Below are 24,598 nucleotides of genomic sequence, written 5' to 3' on the forward strand. Positions count from 1 at the left end.
ATATACAACAAACACATGTAGATCATTTGCAGCTTATAAAGATCATAAATGTAGACAAACTGCCTAACAGAGCAGCAATCTATGAAATTGATCAATTGTTAGATGGCGATCGATAGTTTGAAAATCATTCATTAGATTTGCCACCCAAGTCAAAGGAATTTGCCACCATGAATTTGTTGCAACTTGCCAAGCCAAAGACACTCAGACACACACACAAACAAACGTGGCATCCATTGAATCGAGTATTAGGCGAAAATTTCCTCAATTATGTTATTGGTATTCGTGAAAACGTCTTACAATATTGCCATAACGATGATAACTTGCCACATGTTTCAAGTTAGCAGTTTCGATTACAAGAATATGTACAAGAGCTCTTGTGGAAATCATTGTGTAAATTTAACCTAAGGGGATCTCGTGATCATAGAAACGACGGGTATTTAAACACAAGTCGTTTAACCTCACACGACGAACCAAGATTTGGGCAATGGGAAAAAGTTTCCAACGGGTAGTTAAATTTCGGCACAAAATTAACAGAATATTTGTAACCATGAATTGAACACACACTTTGTCATCGTATGACATTCGAGTATGGATCATAGATTTTGTAACGGACGTTTATGATGTTAACAGTTCGAGTAATACGTCAAATTTTATTAGTGGTTCGCTATTTGGGGGTAGTCATTCATCATCATTATGCGCTATATTTAAAACAATTTTGTATCTGATTTCTTTCTAGATTTTTAAATCACTATTAGATTGAAAAAATATGAAAAAATACCGCTCTTTTTGTATGCCTTTCTTTTATTTTAGTTTGCAAAATAATAGCAGTGGAGTAAGAAAAGGTGTAAAATGGGGATTTATATTACAATTTTTAATTTGCTTTGAAAAAGCAAATTAAAAAAAAGAATGGAAAAAGAATCTTAAGAACTATCAGAGATTAGCCTAAAACCTCGTCTACTGAATTAAAACAAAAAATTTACATTGAAGTTTATCCATGTACAATGAGGAGACTCTTGATGCCTCATAATGTGTACCCTAGATCCAAGAAATAAAATATTAGGTTGGGAAAAAATAAATCCATTATTTTTATATGAACTATAGGACTTTATTTAACATGCTTCGGAATGTTCGATTTGAGCCAAATATGCATTGATTTTTTGTATTTGCAAAAAACTGTAGCAGTCGATTTTCACAATTCTCCCTAGTTACCAATTTTTTATCATTAAAGAAATTTTGCAATGCAAGAATCGTTTGGTGCCAAGTCCGGACTGGCGGATGCATTAAAACTTCCCAACCAAGCTCCCGAAGTTTCTGGCGAGTCACTGTAAATGTGTGCGGCTTAGCGTTGTCCTGGCGGAACACTACACATCTCCTGTTGGCCAATTCTGGCCGTTTCTAGCCAATTGCTATATTCATACGGTCCAGTGGTTGACAGTAGAGAACAGAATTTAGAGTTTGCCCATATGGAAGCAACTCATAATAAATAATCCCCTTCCAATCCCACCAAATGCATAGCAGAACCTTCCTGGCCATTAGTCCTGGTTTGGCCACCGTTTGAGGTGCTTCATCGCTCTTTGACCACGATCGTTTTCGCACAGGGTTATCGGATGTGATCCATTTCTCATCTCCAGTCACCATCCGTTTAAGAAATGGGTATATCTCATTCCGTTTGGTCAGGGATTTGCAGATGGAAATTCGATCCATCCTTTTTCTTTAATTGGTGTGGCACCCAAGCATCGAACTTCTTTTTGAATACAGCTTTATGTAAATGGTTTAACAATGTTTTATAGATGATTTTTAGCTTCTGTGCGATTTTACGACTGCTAACATGCCGGTGAACTTTGATAATTTCTCCGATTTTATCGACATTTTCGACCACCGGCCTAATTGATTTCTTTTTCCTCAAACTAATATAAACTAAAAGTATTGCAAATTTGCCAAAGACTGCCGTGATTGGCCTTTGTTTAAGTGGCGTAACATTTTACAAAGCAAGTCTTTAGGGCTGTGGCTTATTCCTATGGCTAAATCAAAAACTATTTTGTAATTTTTAATCATCATTGTATCAGGTTTCCAAACCCTGCAACTCAATTCATTCCGTAATACTTACAATTGAATCTCCCCACTCGCTGAAATATGAAGTACAATTTTGATTAGAGGTGTAAGTTTTTTTTTTTCGACTGATATTACTTGAACTAATTACTACGTTTTTTATTAGTTTCCAATATTTATGATTTCGTCACTTTTTGTAAACCTGATCACGGGACATTCGCTCTATCTTCACATGCTATTCTGGAAAGCTGTTTATATTCTAATAACATAAAAATCCATTAAAAGACAAGCAAACAAAATTTGCAAAGTTCAAATTCTTTGAACTCCTTTATGTTCTCCGACCACTAAATATGTGTTGTAACTATTCATGTTGTTGTTGTTATTCATGGGGCTTTTACATGTTTACACTCGCCATTGATGGACAAACTTGATTTGGACGGCCGAACATAGGCTGTGCCAGCGCCTTAATCCGCCTTGGCCATTAAACACACATTTGCCGGATAAAAGGTATTTACTGTTAGAAATTAATTACGCTGATGCCAGAATCGAATGGAACCAACCACAAAGACCCATAGACAGGCTGCCTAATCGATCAATGGACTGCCGTTACCAGGAACTCACTAAGCAGCCATCAAACATTCACTTCACTTGGCCAGACACGCAATGATTTTATGCACTCATTTGTTGAATGGCTATCTGGATGGCTGGCTAACTGACGACTGACCGGGACATGCATACCTTCACTTCACTTTAATGCATAATTTTGTGTAAATGACCGCCTCCACAGCAGCAGACTAATCAGGAATTAAAGACAAAAATACGAAAACCTAGAAAAGGAGACGATCTGAATCTAGGAGCTTATTCTGGAAAATGCAAATTATATGACGCGGCTGTTAAAGCGCCTGCGTGCGCCGCATTTCACGGCTGTCATGCTGACGAGCCTTGCCGTTCCTCATCAATGCCGTGTTTCTTTTTCTACCTTACCTTAAGTTGGAAAAACATAAACTTCAAAAGAATTGTTGTGCCCCCAACAATGGTTAGCCGCCTGCATTCAGTAGGAAGGGACTGGACATTTCATTGTTAAGTGTTCGTAATAAAGTTGTCGTTGTTGTGCGCATGACCATGCGCATGGAAAGGTAATTTCCAAGCTATGCTATAAATATGCCCGGTGCCAATGACTATTGAAATGAGTTATGCTGACATCTGGCTCGTCGGTTAGATGGCTGGTTTGCTGACTGATTTGGGGAACGAACGAGTGAGTTGTTGCAATTTCAACTCCTCCACACACTAAAAGTGCAAACTCACAAAGATCACCATCACTGGTCTGAATTGTCTATTCGCATATTGTTGTTGTTAGTTTTTATTTATGTTTATGATTTTATTTGTTCTTCTGTTTTTTATTTTATTTTCATTCACAGGAACTCCACATGAACTGGCCACAGAACATTGGCAACGCATGATACATGCCACCAAGTGTCGGAAGCCTATGCCACGCGTTATACCCATTTCCAATAATACTTCGAAACGCTACGAGCCTTATGCCACGATTTTGCACAGATGTGGAGATGATACAGGCTGCTGTGGTTCCACAGCCAGTGTCTGCACCGTCAAGCGACAAGAAATTGTCATGGTCTACGTATTCGTAAGTATTTCAATTCCATTTGTGTGCTGATTGCCGTCCATGTCCGTTGGTCCGTCATAAATTGTTTGACAAATAGTTGGAATATGTAATTCCGTAGGCGTTTAGATAAATATATCCATTTTATATCCAATTGAATAGCTACGCCAAAATATAGATGTTGGTGCGTACAAAACTATTGGTGGGCAAATATTTTTTGAAGAACTTTTATTTGCTTTTGATCCCGAAAACAATCTTGAAATCGCCAAAAAGAGAAATACTTGTGGATCGAAATTGCTGGTTTTGCTGGAGTAACGTAGCTTACTTGTGTTAGAATTATGAAATTTAGCAACATACAGGATTTATACTATTTTATAGTTAAACTTAAATAATAAATAAATAAATAATATAACTTCAAAATGATGTTGTGTCGATTTTAAATGATTGCGAGTCCTTCCTGCCTTAGCCCAAAATCATTGTTCTCATTTTGGACATTTTCACAAAAATGCCTCACAAACTGTATACCATTAACTTACTATACCACCCTCGATAATGGCTCCATAAACATTTATTTGGTATTTTATCAAAACAAAAAAACATATTCATAAGAATCGATAGGACACGTTAATACGATCAGATCATGGGTGTCCGGCATATTTCGCTTATTAGTGGCTTCGCCTGAATTTGAATATTCAAATGACTTTCAACTACTGCCACTTATGGTGTATCTCTCATTTTTGTTATTTCAGTCCTATGACTTTAATTATCGCAAAGAAATCGAGGCGTTACCAATGCAGAATCACACTGAGTGTCATTGTGTCAATCGTGCCAGTTTGCAGTACGAATCGATGCCACGTGGTAAGAGATCTGGTTCATGGCAACATCATCATCTGCGTTCGGCGTCCCAGTTGCAAAAACCACCACATCACCAGCATAAGAACCATCACCAATCGGCATCCGCAGCAGCAGTCGCATCAGCTACACTACTGTCTCGATCAGATATAAAAACGCCAGGGCAGCCGCAATACCATCACTATTCAGAGAACATGCTTAGTTGTCATTGTCCTCGACATTTCAGTGCCTTGGAAGAGGATGTTGAACGCTATGCTCATCTGCCTCGACCACACACGGTTGTGACGCGCAAGTGCCGCTGTGATTGTATTGCCAATAATCCCACATGCCTACGATTCAAACATGGCGAAGAAGGATTCTCCTTGGAAGATCGCAAGTAAGTTTCACTGCTTATTTTTAGTCTAAATAAAGAATTCCATTCGAAACTCGATTTCATTTGAATTATTGACTGACTTACTGTGTGTGTGTGTTTTCTCTTTCTTCTTTTTCGTCTTGTCTTCTTCGCAGATGTATCAGCGAACATGACTGTAAACCACCAGTGTGTGCATTTGGTGAATACAATGCTCAATCGGGAAGATGTCCCAGTTATCGGTCACATGGCAAGCCCAAAATTTAAGTAACCAACGAATTTCCATTTTATCTGTACTCTTTTACCATTTAAGTTTCCAAATTAGTCATATTCATCAATTGAATTTAATTTTATGTTGTCTGTCGATATTGCGGATGTGTGAGTTTTTAATGTGTGTATTTTTTAATTTTAGAATTATTTTTTTTTATTTTTTTTGTATAAAAGAAATCTCTGTTTTCCTTGCCATATATCAATTCTCCCAATAATCTAAAATGAAAACATAAATCGGTTTAAAAAAATTAATAATTTTTAATAGTAATATGCCTATCAATCTTCAACAATGAAACATGATGGTATGATATTTGAGACGGAATAATGTTTTTTTATTTAAATCTTAGTACACAATATATTATTTAATTAAAATGTTAGGTATAATTCTCTGAGCTTCACCAGAGATTTTTTTCTTTTCGAATTCCGAAAATTTAGAATAAGAAATCAATAAAACCATTTTTTTACTCATCATCATTTTGTATATACGTATGTAAGTCAATTGTTTGCATTAAAAAATAAAAGTATTTTACTAACATTCTAAATATTAATAAAAGGTAAAAACAACATTCAGTATGTACTTAAAACTATTCTTAATAATTTATACATAACTTATAAATGCTGAAAACTATTTTCAAAAATATATACATTTTATATACAGATTTAGTATAAAATACAGAAATACTAAAATAAAAAAACGTATTTAAACAAAAAACGGAAAAATAACTTGTATGTAAATGCAAATTGTAACAGAAACATATACAAACATTCATTTTTATTATTTTCTTGATTTTAAAGAATTTTTGTTGTTTCTTTTTTACATATAAATAATTACGATTTTTTATATGAAATGCTACATAATAAAGCTAGTCATATGGCGACAATTACCAATGGTATTTGATTTCAACGGGTCAGGCGTGTGGTGTATTAAGAATAAAGGTGAGTTTTTATGATTTTAAACCAAGTTGTCTCTCTAACCAATTGAGCAAGTGTATACAAGTTAATAAAAGCACAATAAATATTAAATAAATATCTATCAAATAATATTCAAAGAGATTCAAATCGAGCAACGGACTGTGAAGGTGTTTAGCCCCCCTATGGCGTATAACATATTCCAACCAATAAACAAGGTTTTCTTCACTGCTTAAGGGTCTATCTCGATATAACTGAGAAAATGTGCGCGCATTTCGATGATACCTCTCAGTATTTAATAGTTCGTTGAGGGCATCCACTAATTCCGCCAATTCAAGGTTATAAATATCCAATGCCTTACCCAATTGTTTCGTTTGCACTCGGGCCACATTGGCTCTTTGATCACCAAAAAAAGCAAAACCCAAAATTGGTTTAGCGTGGCTATACACCTCCGATATGCTGCCCTTACCACCATGAGTTATAAAAAGTTTGGTATTATTGCATGCCAATATCGCCGTTTGAGGCCACCAGGCACGGCATTTGATGTTTGGAGATTGTCTCTCCAATGTACGGCAATCATTGTCATAAGTCCATATAATTGTATAATTGGTAAATAGTTTGAATGCTTCAATGAAAATGTTTTCCAATTTGCCATCCAACATCGACCATTTAACTCTGGAACCAAAACTGATATATATGATCCCCTTTCCATTATTCAAAATGTTGTTGAGATCGGTATCGTATTGCTCGTTGAAATTGCTGTGTTCTTTTCTTCTTCGATATTCTAGGCCACCAACTTCTATTAGACCCGGTATTTGGGGAGCAATGGGGCCTTCGCTCAACGAATGATGATTAACAATCGCCAATGAGACATTTTTACGTATTTCCCAAAATGTAGGATAGTCCGGTTGTGAAAAGTGTTGACTGAAAGAAAGATAATAGGTTTATAGTGCGGAATATATATATAGAAGATATCGGGAGATATAGAAGATCTAGAAATCGGAAATTCAGCATTCAAACATTGAACGCAGCATATGGGGCACTACGCAGTATGTAAACTACATTCGGATGTGACCGATTGTATGACACTTTACTTCATTTTGTGCACACACAAAATATGCTTATGTATGATCTTTCAAGCTTAAAATTGGAAAAGGACCAATCATATATGATACTGAGAAAATTATGGAAGGGAACATCAGAAGCATAGAAAAATATTTCGTTAAATTAAAGATGTTTTTTGTTTTTGGAACACAGCAATAGTGCTGATGGTTTTCCATATCATATTATATCGTACAAATTCAGTTAATATGTATCATGGCTTAATACAATAATAATTGTGCCATAGCTTGGCACATATTTTTACATGTATATTTGGATTTTATGTACTGTTGTAAAATTATCGATTACCCAAGCAGACATAAAACTACATATTCCGTGTCGCATTTTAGTTAATACTTGAGCTCTACGTTTGTTATCTGATGTTCTACTTACTCGTAAATTTCCTTCATTTTATGCAGAGCAACAGTTTCGACAAATGTTTCAAACCAACCGATAGCCACACCTCTCCAACCTTTGTATTGGTGTCGGTCATAGGGTTGAGGAACATACCATCTGTTTTGCGGATTGCCAATTAATCTGTGAATAAATCCTATTGGCTGTCCCGTCCAAACAACAACTGAGGGACAATTAAAATGAGCCGCTACTCCCAATTGATAGTCGTTGAATAGATAACCCAACAACATCAGATCGAAATGCTGTGTTGAATCCTGCATAAACTTCTGCCATGTGGGATCGTTCATAAACTCCGCTGTATCATCAATACGTTCCGTCATTGATGTCAACTGATCGAATGTATTTGAATTAGACAATCTCCTTGATATTGTGTAGTTCGATGATAATTTTATCCACCTAAGATTATCAGGAGCCGCATCAAATTCTCGTATATCCAGTGTAGTTACTACTGTCACATGATGTCCCCTCTCCAGTAACAAATTGACGATTGATATGTAGAACAGCAAATGTGAACGGTGGCCATTAATGAACAAGGCCACTATGTTGGATGCATCGGTTAATTGAAACGCCCAACTCGTAATAACCACCACAGAGAGAACCAACGATGCGAACTGTGGCCTTAACATTTTTCGAATGCCACCCAAAAAATGTTTAAAACGTTTGGCGGTTATGTTTTGCACGAAACAAAAAACTTATCTGGTGTTGTAAGGTAATTAACAATCAATCACTGCACTGGGGTGATAAAGCGTACGCAGAGCCTATAAGTGGTGGCCAGTGGTACGCCGACATTTTTTATCTATTCACAAATTGATTGTTGCTGTTGTTGTTGTTGTTGTGGGAGACGACAGTTGTCTGTCATTTAGCAGTCATTTAAATGCAATCATATTAAAAGCATTTTCAAGACACTCAAAAAAAAAGAATATATCTACACAGGTTGAAATTTAATATTGGAGAGTTTGAACTGGATATTACTCACCATACCCTGTTAAAAAACAAAGACTGCAATGCATGGTAACCTAATCAATCAAATCGAATTATCTTTATATATCCTTGTTTTAGTGGTTTGTCCTTGTGCATATGGTTGTACCAATCAAAAGGAATCAAGGTAGACCCATGGTTCATGTCAAATTGTAAACAATGTGCAGATAGCATCTATGATCCGAATGAGATGAAATTTGTCACATCTCACCATTGAAATATAAAAGAAATTCAGATTTAGATATAGCTCCCATATGTAGGTTTGTCTACTTCCACAATAGTTCACCCATGTTACAATATCTGACCAATTGAGACAAAAATTTGCATAGGATACTGAATTAAGTACATGTATGTGAGGTCTATTTAAATGGGTTCAGATTCAGATATAGCTCCCATATACGTACATTTTCGTCTGATTTTATACACTTTTGAACCTTCCTTATTGGTTTATCGTTCGGTTTTTTGTCTTTTAATTTGTCGTTTGAACCTTGTATAAAGAAAGACATTTCACCAAAGCCTTAAATTGGGCCATTTATAAGATGCGACAGAGGTTCTATAGTAAAAATCTTTATTAAAATAACAACAACATTATGTACTCAAACTCAACAACAATGCTGTACCACGTTTAATCCAATAGTCAGCGTTTTCTGAACCGGACTTCAAGTCCACTGCTATAACGAATGAACCAGCGCGTTCTGGATAATAGTAGGCAGGACACGAGTAGATGCCCTTGGTTTTCTTCTTCATTTGTTCGACTGGCTTGAAATGTATTACCGGCATAGGGTAAACCAATTCCATTGGCAAGGGATCCGTTAAACACTGGCCCTTACGCAACCAACCGGCACCCTCCAAATATAAACCGCGTACATAAACACCACCACCTTCACGTACAATACGTGCCGCAGCCGCATCCTCCTCAACGAAAACAAAAAATTCCCAACCCAATTCATCGATGGGCGTTCGACTTGAACGAGCAGATGTTTGCAAGACGGCAGTAATAAATCCCGTTGGGAATGTATAAGCGGCCAACCAAAATAATGTCGGAGGTTTTAACACCTTAGCCCACTGGGAAAAATGTTCAATGCGAAAGACCAAATCCCGAGACCACGAGGGCAGTGGCTTTGTCGACTGATAACCTACAATGAATTGGAAAATATGCGCATTACTTCTGAGAGAGAATATATCTCTTCCATCTCACATTTTAACCACACCAAAGGCACCCTTCCCTCATATACCGCCTGGTATATATCTTCCAAATCGGTGCTCATCACCACCAGGCCCTTTATGCCCAGTTGCAAATCTCTTAGATGGATTTTAATATTTCGCAAGAGGACATTGTAACGTTCCATCTCTTGCAGTAGTACCACTTCCAGTGGTGTGCGATTCAGACCAATAAGCTTTGCCGTTTGCTCATAATTCAATTCATCCGGAGTACTTGAAGCTATGTCATGAGCCAAACGTAATACTTTCTCCTCTCTACTCTCACCCACCGATGCGGAGGATTGCACTTGCATTGAGATTAGGGTTTCAAATAGCAGTCGAGTCTCCCCAATCAGAGAGGCAATGTCAGCATTAGGGTGTTGACCGAAAGCCTCAGGTCTATCAAATGTTGGAAATTGTTGTATGTGATCCAAGTAAGATTGGACATCGCCATCGGGCGGAATGAAATAATTTGGTAAGGAAGATAATCTAAAAGAATGGTGTAAGCCATGTCAGTGCAAGGCATAGAGGGTACTCATCGTTGAACATTACCTATGCTTGGATACTCTGATGACTTCGTCGCAGTAGTACTGGTTAATGTACGTGGTCAATAGCCTGCGATCCCAATCGTCTGTCACATGGCCGCCATAATTTACACCCGCAATTAAGTATTTCAGAGCTCCCCATGGCGTGTTTTCATATTCGTTCAAATACAATAACAACAAGACTTCTGAAACCTCAAAGTCGGAATCGTTAAAACTATAAATGACATTCCAACCCAACTGCAGGAATTTCTTGCGCTCCAGAAGTATGGTGTGAAAGAAACACAAGGAAAAGAGAAGCCGTTTGTATTTCGAAGGATCATTGGCCAGATCGAAGTTTTCTTCGTTGACATTGTTGTAAAGCCGTTTCATATTGGCCTTGATGCCTCTCGGTGGCTCAGTGGTCATTTTAATGCTGGACTGCAATATGGAAATGGGAAATTCGGGATGGGGACTCGAACTAAGCCATAGGCGGAAGCGCTTGTGCAGTTTCATCGACTGCATTGTGGCAATTATCTTATCCAAGGTCGGCATCCAACTCAGAGACAAATGACAATTCGCCAAAAATACCCAGTTGCCATCTCGAATGCCGTCCATTATCAGTTTGGTTGCTACGGGTGCTTGTCCCTGACCCAAACTTAGCGAAAACATCCGTGACGACATCTTCATCTGTTCCGCCAACGTGAGTAGTGATTGAGCGGGATCAACTCCCGGAGATAGTACGAATATTAAGGGGGTCTGAGCTATGGACTCCTCGAATGTTACTTTCAAATCCAATACCGGCGGTTCCACGAACCGCGTACCCAATGAGTTCACAATAAATTGAGTTAGGCAGAACTGAATGCGATCAGGTCGAAGGCATCGTATAACACATATTTTTTGGAAATCTGTAAGTTTGTCGTTCCATTCTCCCACGAGATCTTCAACCTCAGGATTTGTTGTGGCATACCAAACTAAGCAAAGAAAGTTCAGAAACAAATGAATGAGGCCAACAAATCCTCAATATTCTCCTGCAAAACAAAAACATTTCTGCATTGTTATTTCATCAACTTACCCTGCCACAGTTTGGCATTCTGCTCAAACGAGTCAATAATCCCATGGAATCCCGCAACCTTGTCCAATTCTGTAACATTGTCCCAAGCCTGTTCACTAATCCAATCTACAATCGAAAACAGTGTTAGCAAGACCAATTACCGCATGGGCATTACCCAACACATACGTGAAGCTGGATTGGGAGTCTGCCCTTGTTTATCCAAAACAATGCCACCCTTTAAAATAAATTCATATTCCGCTTCGACCAATCTACCAGCGTTGGACAAAATCTGAGCCGTCATATGAATGGAGAACAGCAATTTGTGTTTCTCAAATAGACCTCGGCACGTATTCTTGTAGACCGCATAGGTATGGTAGTCATTGATATTCATAATACGTTCGAAGACAATCTGATGCCTGGGACTTCGCTCGATAGACTGCGTAAAGAGCAGTATGTAGGCCGATAGCGAGAAAACATACATTGGATCGATTTTGGACATATCCATTAGAACAAAGAATAAAATGGACGCTCTTTCGGCTGCAGGTTGGTACTCTTGGCGAGCGGTGTCTATTTCAATCTCGGTTACCTCAGCTGTGCTCAACGACTCTTTCACTAATGTTGAGGTCTGGCGTGATTTCTGCAAGGTGGCAAACAGCTCATCGTCTTCCAGCAGTGATCCTCTGCTTTCATTAAGCAGCCTCAAAATTTCGTTGTCCAAATCGATGAGAGTTCTCTTGTTACGAGCTATGGTTACCACCAATTCATCTTTCTGCTCCTCCAAGGCAGGTTTTTCCTTACGCACAATAATACCCAATAACTGAGTTTGCAGGCCATCCTGCTTAAGGGCGAAATTAACAATCGTGGTTTTCGATGATATCTCGGGTGGGTAATGGGGATTGGTCATTTTTGTGGTTATATACAAGCGGAAGTTGTCGTTGTAAGTGCAGAACTTGTCATTGAACTTGATGAGTTTTTGGCCACCCTGTAGGGTGTAGCTTTTGCGCAGAATGGGATTTAGAGACTGATCAATGCTTTCTCCCACATTTTGCAGAAGCACTGGATTTCCATTCTGCAACGCTGTTTCTAAAGTTTTCAAATACTCCAATTGGCCAGAATCGATTAGTTTCAAATCGTTTTTCTCCTCGTAATTTTTAATCCAGGCATTGGCCTGCATTTGCGGGTCAATAATAAGCGGCCAACGACTGCCGCGAGTCACAATGACACCATTTTCGGTGCTAAAGTCATCAGCTGGCAAACCCTGAATATTCCACTCTCGAATTGTAACGGCATCGGAGAGAAAGCCTGAGATCTTCAGGTCTTCTGTGGCAGGTATTAACTTCTCTTTGATGAGTAGCGTCCATCTTTCTAAAAGGATCTCACGATATTTGGTATCAAATGGACCCAAATAGGACATAAATGCTGTCGATATCAGACAATCGCCCGGAAGTTTTTCGAATTGTTTATCTAACTGGGCAACTGTTTCAATCCAACGTTCCCTTTCGCCTGACAGAGATTCTACAAGAGTTATGGCTCGCTCCAGTTGCTTTCTCAGACGTTCCTCCTTTAAGCGAAGTTCGTTAAGGAGATCCGTTTTTTCCTTTAGCTTCCTGTAAAGCTCGGCCAGTTGTGCGTTAAGCTCTTCGAGTTTCTTTCTGGCCGCAGCTAGTTGAGCTTGCTTCTCCGCCAAGGATCGCATGGCATTGTCTAATTTCTCCTGTTTGGGCGCCACAATGCGATATACTTTTCCGTAATTTTCAATGGCTATAATCCATTGCATTAATGATTTGCAAGCTAATGACACCACTGCGACTTTATCCGGCTCCAATTCAGGATTTTTTGTATACAAGGCGATGCGTTTTAAAGTTTTATCAGAAATGTTGTCCCGATCAAAATTCTTGAGATCATTGAGGAAGGTGGCTTCTCCCAACACCTTCTTTGCATTCTCCCAGGTTGGTTCCTTGCCAATTAATATTAGAACAGCTTCCATGACCTTTTCGATTTTCATAGGGGGACGACCATAGGACTTGACTTCGGCCACATCCTTTTTGTTGAGGGCATCTAAAGCTTTGACTGCGGCGTCTACCATGGGCATGACAACATCAAGGTCTGCCTTGGCGGTGGCTGCCAAGTCCAAACAGATCACTTCGTCCCGACGTATTATCACTGCTTCGGCATCAACTTTCTCTTTTTGTTCTGTAGCTTCGGTTTTTTGCTGCTCGATGATGGCAATGAACTCTTCACATTCTACCGCCAACATTTTTACCTGTTCCGAACTCACTTTCAGTTCTTCCGACATGACAGTAACTTTTTCCTGAGTTTCCGCGATTTTCGAAAGGCCATTACGCAACTTGTTGGCACTGGAGGATATCTCAAGTCGCTTGATTTCCAAAATCTCCTTAAAACCGCTAACCAATTGCAGGTAATTCAATGACGTAACATAATTTTGACGTTTCACCTCTAATAGCATCGTTTGAGATACTTGAATGACGCTGGAATGTATGACAGAGAAAGCGTAGGCCACATCTCTCTGCAGTGTTTCTTCCGTGCTCATTACCAAACTATCGCGATGTTTTTCGTCCTCTCTGCCGGGTACCGGTACATTAATTTTGAATTCTGAAAGAAATTTAGCAGCGACTTCCAGTAAGGCTTCTTGAGGCCACAATCTATACCAATTCGGTGTGGTGTTATTAATAAGCGCCGGATATTGACGAATATAAGAACGAAAAGCTTCACCTATGGGACTCATTGCCAAGGCGATGTGCATATTGTCCCGTACGTTTTGCATAAAGAAATTGTATAGAGCTTCAGTGGTCAGCTGAACTCCAGCCTTTTTGGCCGATCTCTCCAATTCCGTCTTGAGTTCCTCAAACTCATCCGCTTTGAAAAGGTTTATTTCACCGGTACTCAACATATTGTTGAGTATTTCCAAAAACGTATCCTCAACCACTTGATCGCCGCTGAATATAAAGACGGTGGGTCTTTGTTTTACCCCTGTCACCTTATATAGGTTCTTCAGATCCTCCTTAAATTCCTGGGTTTTGTATTTTTTCGTCACCTCAATTTGAAAAACACCCATTTCCAGGATGAAAGCTGCCAACTTAACCAAAACCTGTCTTCCGGAACCGCCAATGCCTATATTCAATACATGACCCCTGGGCTGTGATATGACACGAACAATTCGACAAACATGTTCAATAGCCTCTTTAAAAAACACCAAGTTCATGCGAGCCATGCCAGGAAAATTGTTGTACTCCACCAACTGGTCATTAATATAAGAGCGCAGATTATCCATGCCCAAGTCCTCATAGAAGCCTTGCATACTCATGAACTCGCCAAAGATCGGAACTATTTTATTGGGGCACAAGCTGTGTAGCGTTACTTCCATATGCTTTCCCAGGACATCATTCATCTCATTGACAAACCAATCATAATCTTGGTCGTCCACTAGGCGATCGCTGAACACACGAAAACACTCGTGTATCCAAAGCCTTAGGAACTGTGCCTTCTTGACCAGCACCTCCGAATTGGCGCGCAGCAACCCCTGAAATACCTTGGAAATGTCACGTAAATTAAATAGATAATGCGACTTGTTCGGAGTTGGTAGCATTTTCGAAACCACATCATTGTAGAGGTGGATAGTGGCCGTGGCAATGCGATGCCACAACTCACGCACTTCATTGGCGAATGGTTGCAACTTCTGACGTATCAACGAGCCAAATATACGCATTATCACAGCCTCTGTGGGAAAGGTCATATTTAAGAGGAAGAATCTACTCATGGTACGCGATGATATAATCTGGCGACCACCACCAGGCGGGCCCATGGCAGCCATTATCAATGTGTTAGTCACGTATATCTTCTGTTGATTTCTCCTATTGAACCAGTATTTATAGTCAATCCATTGACGTATCAATTCGAGCGGAGGTTGGGAACCATACACGTCCTTGGCGGGCATATTAATGTCGTCCATAAAGCAAATCATCTTCTTGCCACCAAGGGGAACAAAGTGTGTTTTTGTTCTTTTTTCGGTTCGATTTTCAATGGATTCTTGAAGACCGGCAGCTGTGGTCTGTAAAAATAACGTTAGTCGAAATCTTTTATAAAAACATATCGTTTATGAGAACATATCGGTTATAACGACTTATCCAAAAGTCCCAAGAAAAGTTCTGTCAATTATTTGTATCATTTATAACGACATATCGATTATATATCGATCCCTCAACCTTCGGTATAAACGATTTCGAATGTATATCGGTTCACTTCTTCTGATGCTTTCTCCACAAAATTGTCTATACTTTACTTAAACTAAATGATATAATATAATGCGATTGTAGTATCCGATTTGAACAACAACAGACTATCAACAGGTCCATCCTTTTTTTTATATCTCCACAAAATTTCCGTATGGTTATTCTGGAAGACCTAAATGTTTATACGAACCATCGATTTAGTGCAACTATCACATATACCGGTCCATTGTCTCCGGTACATGTGTGTATTCTACATACGATAGGTCGTAGGCTAATGCTATGCATCTGTCGGTATCACCGACTGAAAATGTTTTTCTTGTTTTATTTAGATCATAACAATATTGAATTTACCTGGGCAGATATATTTATGGAGAGAACGGTAAATTTAGTTTTGTCACAGGACTCCATTACGCTAACGGCCGTTGAGGTTTTACCCGTACCAACATTGCCCACCATCAGTACTGGGTGATTCTCTTGCAAAAGTTTTGAAACCAAATATTCATACCGTACTGTGTCCACGGTGGGAACAATTATTTTATAAAATGGTTCTCTATCACAAGAAGAAGATGCAAGTGAAGAAAAACACATTTTTACAAGACTACGTCCTAACTACTCACTCTTCGTTAAAACGCCATGTATCGGAGAGTTTGCTCTCCCAGGGTAGGAAACAGCGTTGCATTGGATCTACATAATAATCGTAAATGGTATCCTTAATGGGGAAACAGCTATCCAATTCTCGAATGTAGGCATCCAAACGCAAGCGCCCTTGTTCATTGACTGTGGCACCCACTGACCAAACCAAACAGAACATAAACCATAATTTGCTCATGGTCTCCAACAGTTCCTCGTTACCCACAACGATGCCATTTTGTTTGGTAGCAAATCCCTCGAGCAAGTGGCACATCGACATCACCACATTCAATTCATTGGTCTTGACAATTTCCTTGCACTCTGAGTTTTTGAATGTCAAAACTTTGTCCAGGAATTCGTCGAAATATTGACGAATATATTTGACATATTCAACGGGTTTCTGACGTTGCAGCCACGATTCGACAAAGGGTTTCCAGCCCCAGTCACGATAGTCATTGTAAACCATGCCGCATCGAGAAACTGTTGCCGGTGACGCCACCGCCAAATCAGCCACCTCAAACAGTAGTGATACCTGTGACGGCATGGTTATGCGCTCACTGTTGACCAGGGTCAATATTTTGTTGTCATCCATTACGGAATTCATATTTTCTATCCAGACTGCATCAACTGGACCATCGAAGAGTAGCCACTTTTGAGTCGGATCTTCTTCGGCACATATGATACGCATTATCGAACTGAGGACACCATCCAACCATTCGCCCGTTGCCAGATTGTATTCACCATAAAGTTCGGCCAAGTTTAGGGCCTTAGGATTGACAGGATGCACCACTACCGCTGGCCAACCAGATTTCTTTTGAGTATTCATGCGCCCGAATGCTCCCTGCAGGCATTTCCACGTAACGGACTTGGCAGTGTTCGTATCACCAATAATCATCGTGGAATGTCTGGAATTTTTCGTCTCATACAACTCAATGATCTTCTTCACCGCACTGGGAATTACTTGCAGTCCATTCGCCAGCAGCTCATCCTGTATGGCGATTTGAAAATCACTATAATCTATAAGTGGTACGTCCACTCCGGGAAATATATCTGACATGATGCCATTGAAGAGTGGCAGATCATTGGCCGTCAGACGGGCCACATTCATATCTCGCATGGCCAAATAGACGACCTCTTCCTCTGTGGCATGGGGTAATTGGCGCCTCTTACGCCCTGCATAGCGCAGCAATGCTACCATGGACCGCAGTCCGAAATCGTAGTGATATTGCTTGGACAACTGCTGTTTGGCCAGTTCGTACAGAGTATAGACCTTGCGTGCCAAACTTCTGGTGTTGGTGAACCCATCTGAGTAAAGAGTATTCTCGGCTATGATAACATTATCGGGGACCATCATAGAAATCGGTCGGAACATTGACTTTAAATTATCTGGCAATTCAGTTCGTCCAGCATAGCCCGGATTCATGGTAATAAAAAGACCCACAGTGGGTACTAATTTTATCTTCTGTCCTTCGAAGACAAATTCACCAAGTTTGGCTGACAATGCTGATAAGATGGACATTATTTGTTGGGCCACAACTGACAAGACTTCTATGTTGATGCGATTGAATTCATCGAAGCATCCCCAGGAACCAGTCTGAGCTAAACCGGAGAAATTCTTGCCTATGCTCTTGAAATCCAAACCCTCGGAGCAATTTGTAACAATGACCCACATACCCAGGGCTTTTCCCAAGTCTTTCACAGTTTCCGTTTTTCCAGTGCCGGCGGGTCCCTTAGGGCTACCGCCGCGGTACAAATTCAAAGCCGTTGTCAGTGTTATGTAACAACGATCTGTAAGGGGCGTTATGACCAATCGGCCAGAATTGCCTATATACTCATAGCCATACCAGTGTTCAGTGTTGGTTTGTCGTATTACACAAGATTCCGATTCGCGATGCCAGTAAAACCGCAGCTGGGAGAACCATTCAAAATGTGACACATCCTTGCAGTTGTTCTTGTACATCCTCTCTATCACGTCACGGCCATGAATTTCGACCGTTATCAAGGTGTTGACCTTGAGCCGCATTATCTTATTCAAATCTTTGCGTGACATTTCAGAGAGCTTACCCAATATTTTACTCTGTTTACGCTTCAGTTTGCGCAGCGGCTTCTTTTGATCGACCATTTTACAGTGGATTAGGCTGCGCGTACACTCTGTGGTCCACTGGATTAAGCATGTCGTATTTACCAATTGGCCTGGCCACATAGAAAGCCATTTTTCTCGATTCGAGGCGAGTTTTCTCAACGAAGCTCTGGTCAACTTTAGCTGTTCCCGCATCACAGCAAACATATAGTCCTGAACCGTTGTCAGCCACTTCTCCGAAGGACCATCGATGTAAATAACATTTAGAAATTCCACATATTCTCCGTCGTCGGAATACAAGCCCAATGCTTGCCAGCGATTCATCGCCTTACCAACTCGCCTCAACTCCAACTTCACAAGGTTGTCGAATAACTTTTTCAAATGGATTTGTACCAAATCTGGCCTCTTGTTGTTGCCCAATATCTCCAACAGGTCGTCATTGGAAATGAAATAGAAACGGGGAAATAGTTGCCTCTTCCGCTCCAGATATATTTCCAATGCCCTCTGTATGGCCTCTAAACGTTCGTCCATTTTCTGGAATCGATTAAGTAAAAATGGGGGTGTCTTCAGGTGCGTAGCCCGTAAGGCTGTTTTGGCCTCAAACATTTTAGATGATATCAGTGAGAATTCATCGGTTATGGCAGCGAAACGGTTCGCCTCGCTTGGCAGTTGCTTGCGGATATCTTCGCCAGCAAATATATTCTCCAAATACAGCCACTGACGTTGCACCTGCAATGCCTTTTCTAAGGTCTCCGATATGTAGGAAAGCGTTTTCTCCCAATAGTCTACTATCGCTGCGAAAGGTTCAACAAACCTGGTCGATTTCATCGCCGATATTTGGACCATATGTTCCTCCAGCAACTGACTGCACTCGTCCACACTCTTAATTCTATAGATGCCATCGCGATATGGAGTCATTTCAAAGGTCTGTTTGCGCCAAATGCTGCCAATATTTTTAATGCCATTTTCGATTTGCAATTCCATGGTGGCCGCATTCGATATATCCTGAATATCTTCCGAGTATGCTTGGAAGTCCAAAGCAATAATAAATTCTAATGTGAATTTTTCCGAGTTCTCGTCAAAATGTCTAGAGACGACAGCAAATAATGGGAAATAAATCTAATTGCTATACAGAAAACCGATATATACCTACACTTGCATAAGATCTCTGACACGATCCCAATGCCTAGGACGCATGCATGGATTTTTTAGGGCCGTTATCAACGGCAATGTCCTACGGAAGCTATCCAAATTCTTTGTGGTCGTGATAAGCATATCCCAATTGCGTGGATAGTATTTCTTATTCAGGGCACTGAATTCCTTATACAAACCCAAGGCCGTATCCTCCATGAGATCGATATTAATTTTCCAAAAATTTCCCAAACGCCATTCATTCCAGGCATTTTGCCATTCCAGAATTAGTTCCCAAATGTTTTGCACGATTTTCACTTCCCCATCTAATTTCTTCAAGTCCATATTTTCCGGCTGATTAATACGAAATATTGCCAAATCATTGATAAGACTTTCTTCGAATTTGAAACAAGCAGCCACTTTATCAGATATAATCTTAAGATATTTTAAAGCTATTTTTGGATTTCTAAAGCAGGGGAAAAAAAGAAAAATAAGCGCACACATTGGAACCTTAGAAGAACGTTACGTTTGGGAAGATGTGGGTAATTTAAGCATAAAATCAGCTAAAAACTCCTTCATAATGTTGCGGAATTTGTCTGCTTGCTGTAGGAGGTTCGCTTTGAATTCTTCTTTCGTGTTGTCCAACATTTCGCCAGCCTCTGCCAGTTTTTTGAGATAAGTTTCCCAGGTGGACTGCAGATTAACTACGAGTAGTCGGGTGTTTTCGACAATATCAATTTGATATTTATCCAAAACTTTGAAAAGTTCCAAAATTTCTGGGAATTCATCCTGCTTGATGGGTGCTTCAGCTCGTAGGCGATTAAAAAGTTCCGTTGCTTCCCGGGCTTCTTTCAGTGTCCTGGGTACGACACTAATTCGCTTCTCATTACGTCTGACATAGCGGTAGACACCTGAAACACAACAATAAAGAGGCATGGATTAAAATATTATGTAATATACAGTCGAGTACGTTTATAACGAACTTTTCTTATAGCGGACACATTTCCTGGTCATAGAGTTTTAAGATATATTGTTCATACAAATCTTTACTCTCATATCGAACTTTTTTATAACTAACTCTTTTTTCGGTATCAATTTTCAGTTTGCATTTCATTTAAATTGGCTATAACGAACTCCTTGAATTAATCAATTTTGTAGATTTTAAATTTTCCCTGAACATTGTTGTTTTCCCTTAGCGGTTTGTGGTCAAAATTATGTAAAATTTGAAATTGAAATCTTAATTCCGTGAATTCTGCATAATTGTCAATTAGTCAATACGACTTCTTGTCTATTTAAGTAAAAAGTAGAACGCCACTCACTTTTTATTTTCGATGTTGCACGTTTCGTAAGCAGCTTCACATTCAACAGCTGCCATCGTTCGATGCAATCCATTATTGTATTCTTCAAAGACGTCTGATTTACCATTATGAAGTAAACATTGACAATGGCATCTTTCATGGCAATCAGTTCTGCCTGGGAACTGTACGACTCAATGCTATCCTCAAAAATGTCCGCTGTCTGGTCGGTGTGCTCGATACGCTTGACAAACTCCTCTTCGCTGCACTCCCAAATATCGCTGTAACCTGTCCAATTGTGAACGAATTTAGCAATTTCCTCTTTGCTGTAATCAACTTCCATGCTAATTTTCTCCTGGATATCTGCTATGATGGCGTCCTGCTTCATTAGCTTGGCAAATGGTGGCCCACACAGTTCACTGGGCAATTCAAATTTGTTGGCTATTCTCGGTATGGTTTCTAAACTGCTGTGGATTCGATTCAGCATACCCATCATAAGGGTTTCTATGGTCGACATGGTGGGTGTGAGCGTCGGTTGTTGCTCTTGAATATCGATGGAAATGATAATTATAGGAGCGGGATTTATATCACCCTCTGAGCGCAAAGCGTAATACACATTGTTCAGAGAATTGCGGGCACAAATTAGTAGGGCCTCTGCCAGCATATCTTCAAAACGCCGTATATAGTTGAACCATTCTGCAGTCATCTGAAAAAAGGACAATGCATGAGAAGATATAATTATAACCCTCTGTCTCGATCACAAATCCCAAACAAGCTATGAAGTATTACTACGTGCAAAGTTTTATTTATCGAGAAAAGTCTAACCATTCATTTGGTTGTGAATTGAATTAAACCTAACGATTTTTTGTTAAATTTTATTAGGTACAAGAACCATAACCCTCGGAATAAATTTTTCTCACATAAGTTCTTACCTCTTCGATGACATTTTGAAATTCCTTAAAGACGGCATAAAGCAATTCAATAATTGTGTTGTAGAAATTTAAGATCTGACTGGTGGCACGACGATTATACGCACTGACGTTTGCCTCAAACGCAGTCAACTCCACTGCTCCCGGCAGGCTAAATTTCACCAGTGGAGTATCACATATTTGTTCACATATCTTGGCGATATGACGATTGGCTCTCTTGTAGATATCCAACGACTCTTGCAGGCGATTCGTGTGCTTGGCACAATCAGCTATGTAGGCATCACTCAACTCACCACCCCATGTCAATTTAAATATGCCAGGAGCAATTTTACGATCACATGATTGTATTAGAGCCCTAAAGAGCTTCCGCTCCTCTTCGGACAAGGCCGACAATATGCGATTGTAATCAAGACATACCGTAATGACACTGTTATAGACAAATTGCAGGGTGGAATACTTCTCATAGAGTTTCCTTATCGTGCTGGGAATTTGAAAGCCCATTTGCTCAAAATGATGCGCCTGTTGACAAATGCTCAATACCGTACGATCCATGTTGCACTCTAAGAGACCCTTCTTTACTTTACTGCGTACAAGCAGGGTGCGATCCAATCGCTTAAGAAGATTGCCACTACCACAGCTGCGTATCCATTCATCGAAGGTCTTTTTCATCTCCTTCTCGAAATCTTTCTTTAAAAGTTCAAATTTTATCAACACAGAATTGGCCTCGGGAACCACAGGTAGCCATTCGGAATTCTTAAGGCGATCCCTTAACCATTGCAAACGCTCCAAATTAATGCGATAAGCCAACGCTCGGGAGGCATAATAATTAAACCATGATTCATGGAGTTTGACCCGATCCATTAGTGCCCGAACCGTATTTTCCATTTCTTTGGCAAACATAGTCCAAACTTCGCTGACCATACCGAGATAGGTTTTACGTATGGAACTTCTGTACGAATAAAAGAGTACAGCATGCAGAACCTCCAAAGCCTCTTCAATATTGCAAACTCTCTGAAATGCACTGTCCATCAGGCGCTGTACGGTCTCCTCTAAGCTTTGAACAGTCTTGCGATATTTAAGTACTTCTTCGTACCAACTATTCTTGTGGACATTCAAGATCAAATCTTTGGAATCGTTTTTCAACAAGTCTAAAGTCTTTCGAAATTCGTCCTCCACCCGCTCAGCTGTTTTCTCAAATTCCCCACCATTTGTTCCACCGAAACGGGGCTTGGGTATATCTTCGGTTTCATCCAAACGGCCAAACACTATCATTGACTCACATATATCGATCAGATCGTGCAATCTCTCTATGAAGGCATCGACGTGGTTGAATATCATGGCATTGTCTAAATCCCATCCTGTGCTCGGCTGTTTCGCAGACAAATCCCTGGACATTCGTTCGTATATCAGCTTGTAGGACAAACAACAGTCCACGGACACATTGCACATCCGAATGCCGAACCGGGAGTTGCCTCGAAGTATTTTGTCCACATCCGTTTTCGATACACAAAAGCGTATAATTTGATTGCTAACATCACGCAAGAGATTCGTTATTAAATCTTTGCGATTGTAGAATGGAGAGTGCAGCCAGATGTAGCGTACGAAGTGAACAATGCGCGGTAAGACGCCTGGCACAGTTGCGGGACTCTCACACCTGTCAATGCGTGAACAGGGTTCAATCAGCAAATGTAAATATTTGATATTCGACATAGCCTCGGCCATTTCTAAGCGGCATTCTGCTATGAGCTCATCGATTTGCTTTATGTACACCGAGTGGGAAGTACGTAGTACCCCGATAATATCCTGGACATCATTCAGATCCAGTTGAGTGTTAATGCCGTGCAAAACTTCGTCTAGAACCACGATGTTTATTCATTATTGGAAATCCATTCAAATGACAAGGAAATACTCACATCTATAAAGCCAAAATTCATATTCCTCCTCGGGTACCACCAAATCGTGCGGTACCACCAACACCTTATCCGATAATAATGTTCGTATTTGTGTTGTCCAAAATACAACGACCGATTCCATATTTTTAACGAATTCTCGATCGTGTGCCACATTGTCTCGTGCCATCTGCTGCACCACATGTGGCACATAGAGTATGGTCAAGCCGGCCATTTTGGAATTAATATTCGTAAGATATCCCAATAATTTGTCCATAGCTTGGGCGAATCGGGACTTCACATTTTCATTCCAATCTAAGTAATTACGAAAAACCGGTGCATACACCAGCTGTAGCACCTTCAGTAGACAACCATCTATGTCTTCGTGGACAGTGCCGAAATTGACTTCATCATGGAAACTTTCCACAGAGAAGATATGATTTGGTGATCGACTGAAATAACTCAGATCCGATACAGGTGTGACGGGAAAGCCAAGGCATGCAGTCAGTCTATTTCCATCATAGAAAAAAGTCAAAAGCACCTCGTTGACCTCCAGTAGCCATCGTCTTATAACATCCAATATCTCCTCCCTCCAATCACGATGATCCAATGCAAACAGCATGCACATTCGTTGTATGTAGTCGACTAGCTTGACCAATTCTTCATCAGTGTATGTGGGCCGGGGTATTTCCGGAGTTAGTGGCAATTGTTCTTTTACATTTTCATCTGTTGCATATAATCGTTGTTTTTTTTTTCATTTTACCAAATAGACGAAAATAAGACAAAATACAAATATGCACGTACGTATGTATATATGTACATATGTATGTATTTCATTAAATATATATGTATGTGGGATTATCCCTTTTCCAAAACTGCTTCAGTTTACATTCAAACTTACCTTCCTCGCCAGAGGAACAGTAACTGCTCAATTTATCCCATTGATCGCCAGCCCCATTATTCTGATCTGCCATTTCCTCCACAAGGTAAAATTTGTTATTATATCTCTTATTATTTGAATTCTTGTTTGCAGAATAATTAAATTTATCAATAAATTTGACGTCTTATATATAATTCAG

The 24,598-nt window shown here is 39.9% G+C and overlaps 3 protein-coding genes across 3 annotated transcripts in view; 1 reads left to right on the forward strand and 2 right to left on the reverse strand.

Annotated features, from left to right (window-relative positions):
- Positions 1-4,672, forward strand: part of LOC133333312 (uncharacterized) — a 41,139-nt gene extending 36,467 nt beyond the window's left edge. Inside the window, exons 3-5 of the mRNA XM_061541627.1 lie at positions 3,468-3,691; positions 4,417-4,566; positions 4,631-4,672. Coding sequence (XP_061397611.1) covers positions 3,468-3,691; positions 4,417-4,566; positions 4,631-4,672 — 416 coding nt within the window. The remainder of the gene's footprint in view (positions 1-3,467; positions 3,692-4,416; positions 4,567-4,630) is intronic.
- Positions 4,673-6,082: 1,410 nt separating this feature from the next.
- Positions 6,083-8,188, reverse strand: LOC133333313 (UDP-glycosyltransferase UGT5). The gene is made up of 2 exons (XM_061541628.1): positions 7,542-8,188; positions 6,083-6,971 (listed from the first exon to the last, which is right to left on the reverse strand). The coding sequence occupies exons 1-2, from the start codon at positions 8,186-8,188 to the stop codon at positions 6,083-6,085; spliced, it is 1,536 nt and encodes a 511-aa protein (XP_061397612.1).
- Positions 8,189-9,128: 940 nt separating this feature from the next.
- On the reverse strand, positions 9,129-24,228 carry LOC133333331 (dynein axonemal heavy chain 2). The gene is made up of 12 exons (XM_061541646.1): positions 23,544-24,228; positions 21,634-23,483; positions 20,726-21,407; positions 19,933-20,317; positions 19,429-19,872; positions 16,183-19,362; positions 15,917-16,115; positions 11,502-15,384; positions 11,337-11,441; positions 10,293-11,235; positions 9,739-10,229; positions 9,129-9,676 (listed from the first exon to the last, which is right to left on the reverse strand). The coding sequence occupies exons 1-12, from the start codon at positions 24,145-24,147 to the stop codon at positions 9,129-9,131; spliced, it is 13,314 nt and encodes a 4,437-aa protein (XP_061397630.1). The 5' UTR covers positions 24,148-24,228.
- Between the last annotated feature and the right edge of the window lie 370 nt (positions 24,229-24,598).

The sequence above is a fragment of the Musca vetustissima genome, unplaced genomic scaffold (assembly GCF_032173495.1).
Source record: "Musca vetustissima isolate MV318-11 ecotype Yass unplaced genomic scaffold, APGP_CSIRO_Mvet_v1 utg13749, whole genome shotgun sequence".
Taxonomy (NCBI): Eukaryota; Metazoa; Arthropoda; class Insecta; order Diptera; family Muscidae; genus Musca; species Musca vetustissima.

Coding starts and splice junctions, on each gene's coding strand:
- LOC133333313 (XM_061541628.1), bottom strand. CDS start 8,188: ATGTTAAGGCCACAGTTCGCATCGTTGGTTCTCTCTGTGGTGGTTATT. Junction 6,972..7,541: donor AAAATGAAGGAAATTTACGA/GTAAGTAGAACA, acceptor TCTTTCTTTCAG/TCAACACTTTTCACAACCGG.
- LOC133333331 (XM_061541646.1), bottom strand. CDS start 24,147: ATGTGCATGCTGTTTGCATTGGATCATCGTGATTGGAGGGAGGAGATA. Junction 11,236..11,336: donor GAATGCCAAACTGTGGCAGG/GTAAGTTGATGA, acceptor TTCTTTGCTTAG/TTTGGTATGCCACAACAAAT. Junction 9,677..9,738: donor GCCTTTGGTGTGGTTAAAAT/GTGAGATGGAAG, acceptor AATTCATTGTAG/GTTATCAGTCGACAAAGCCA.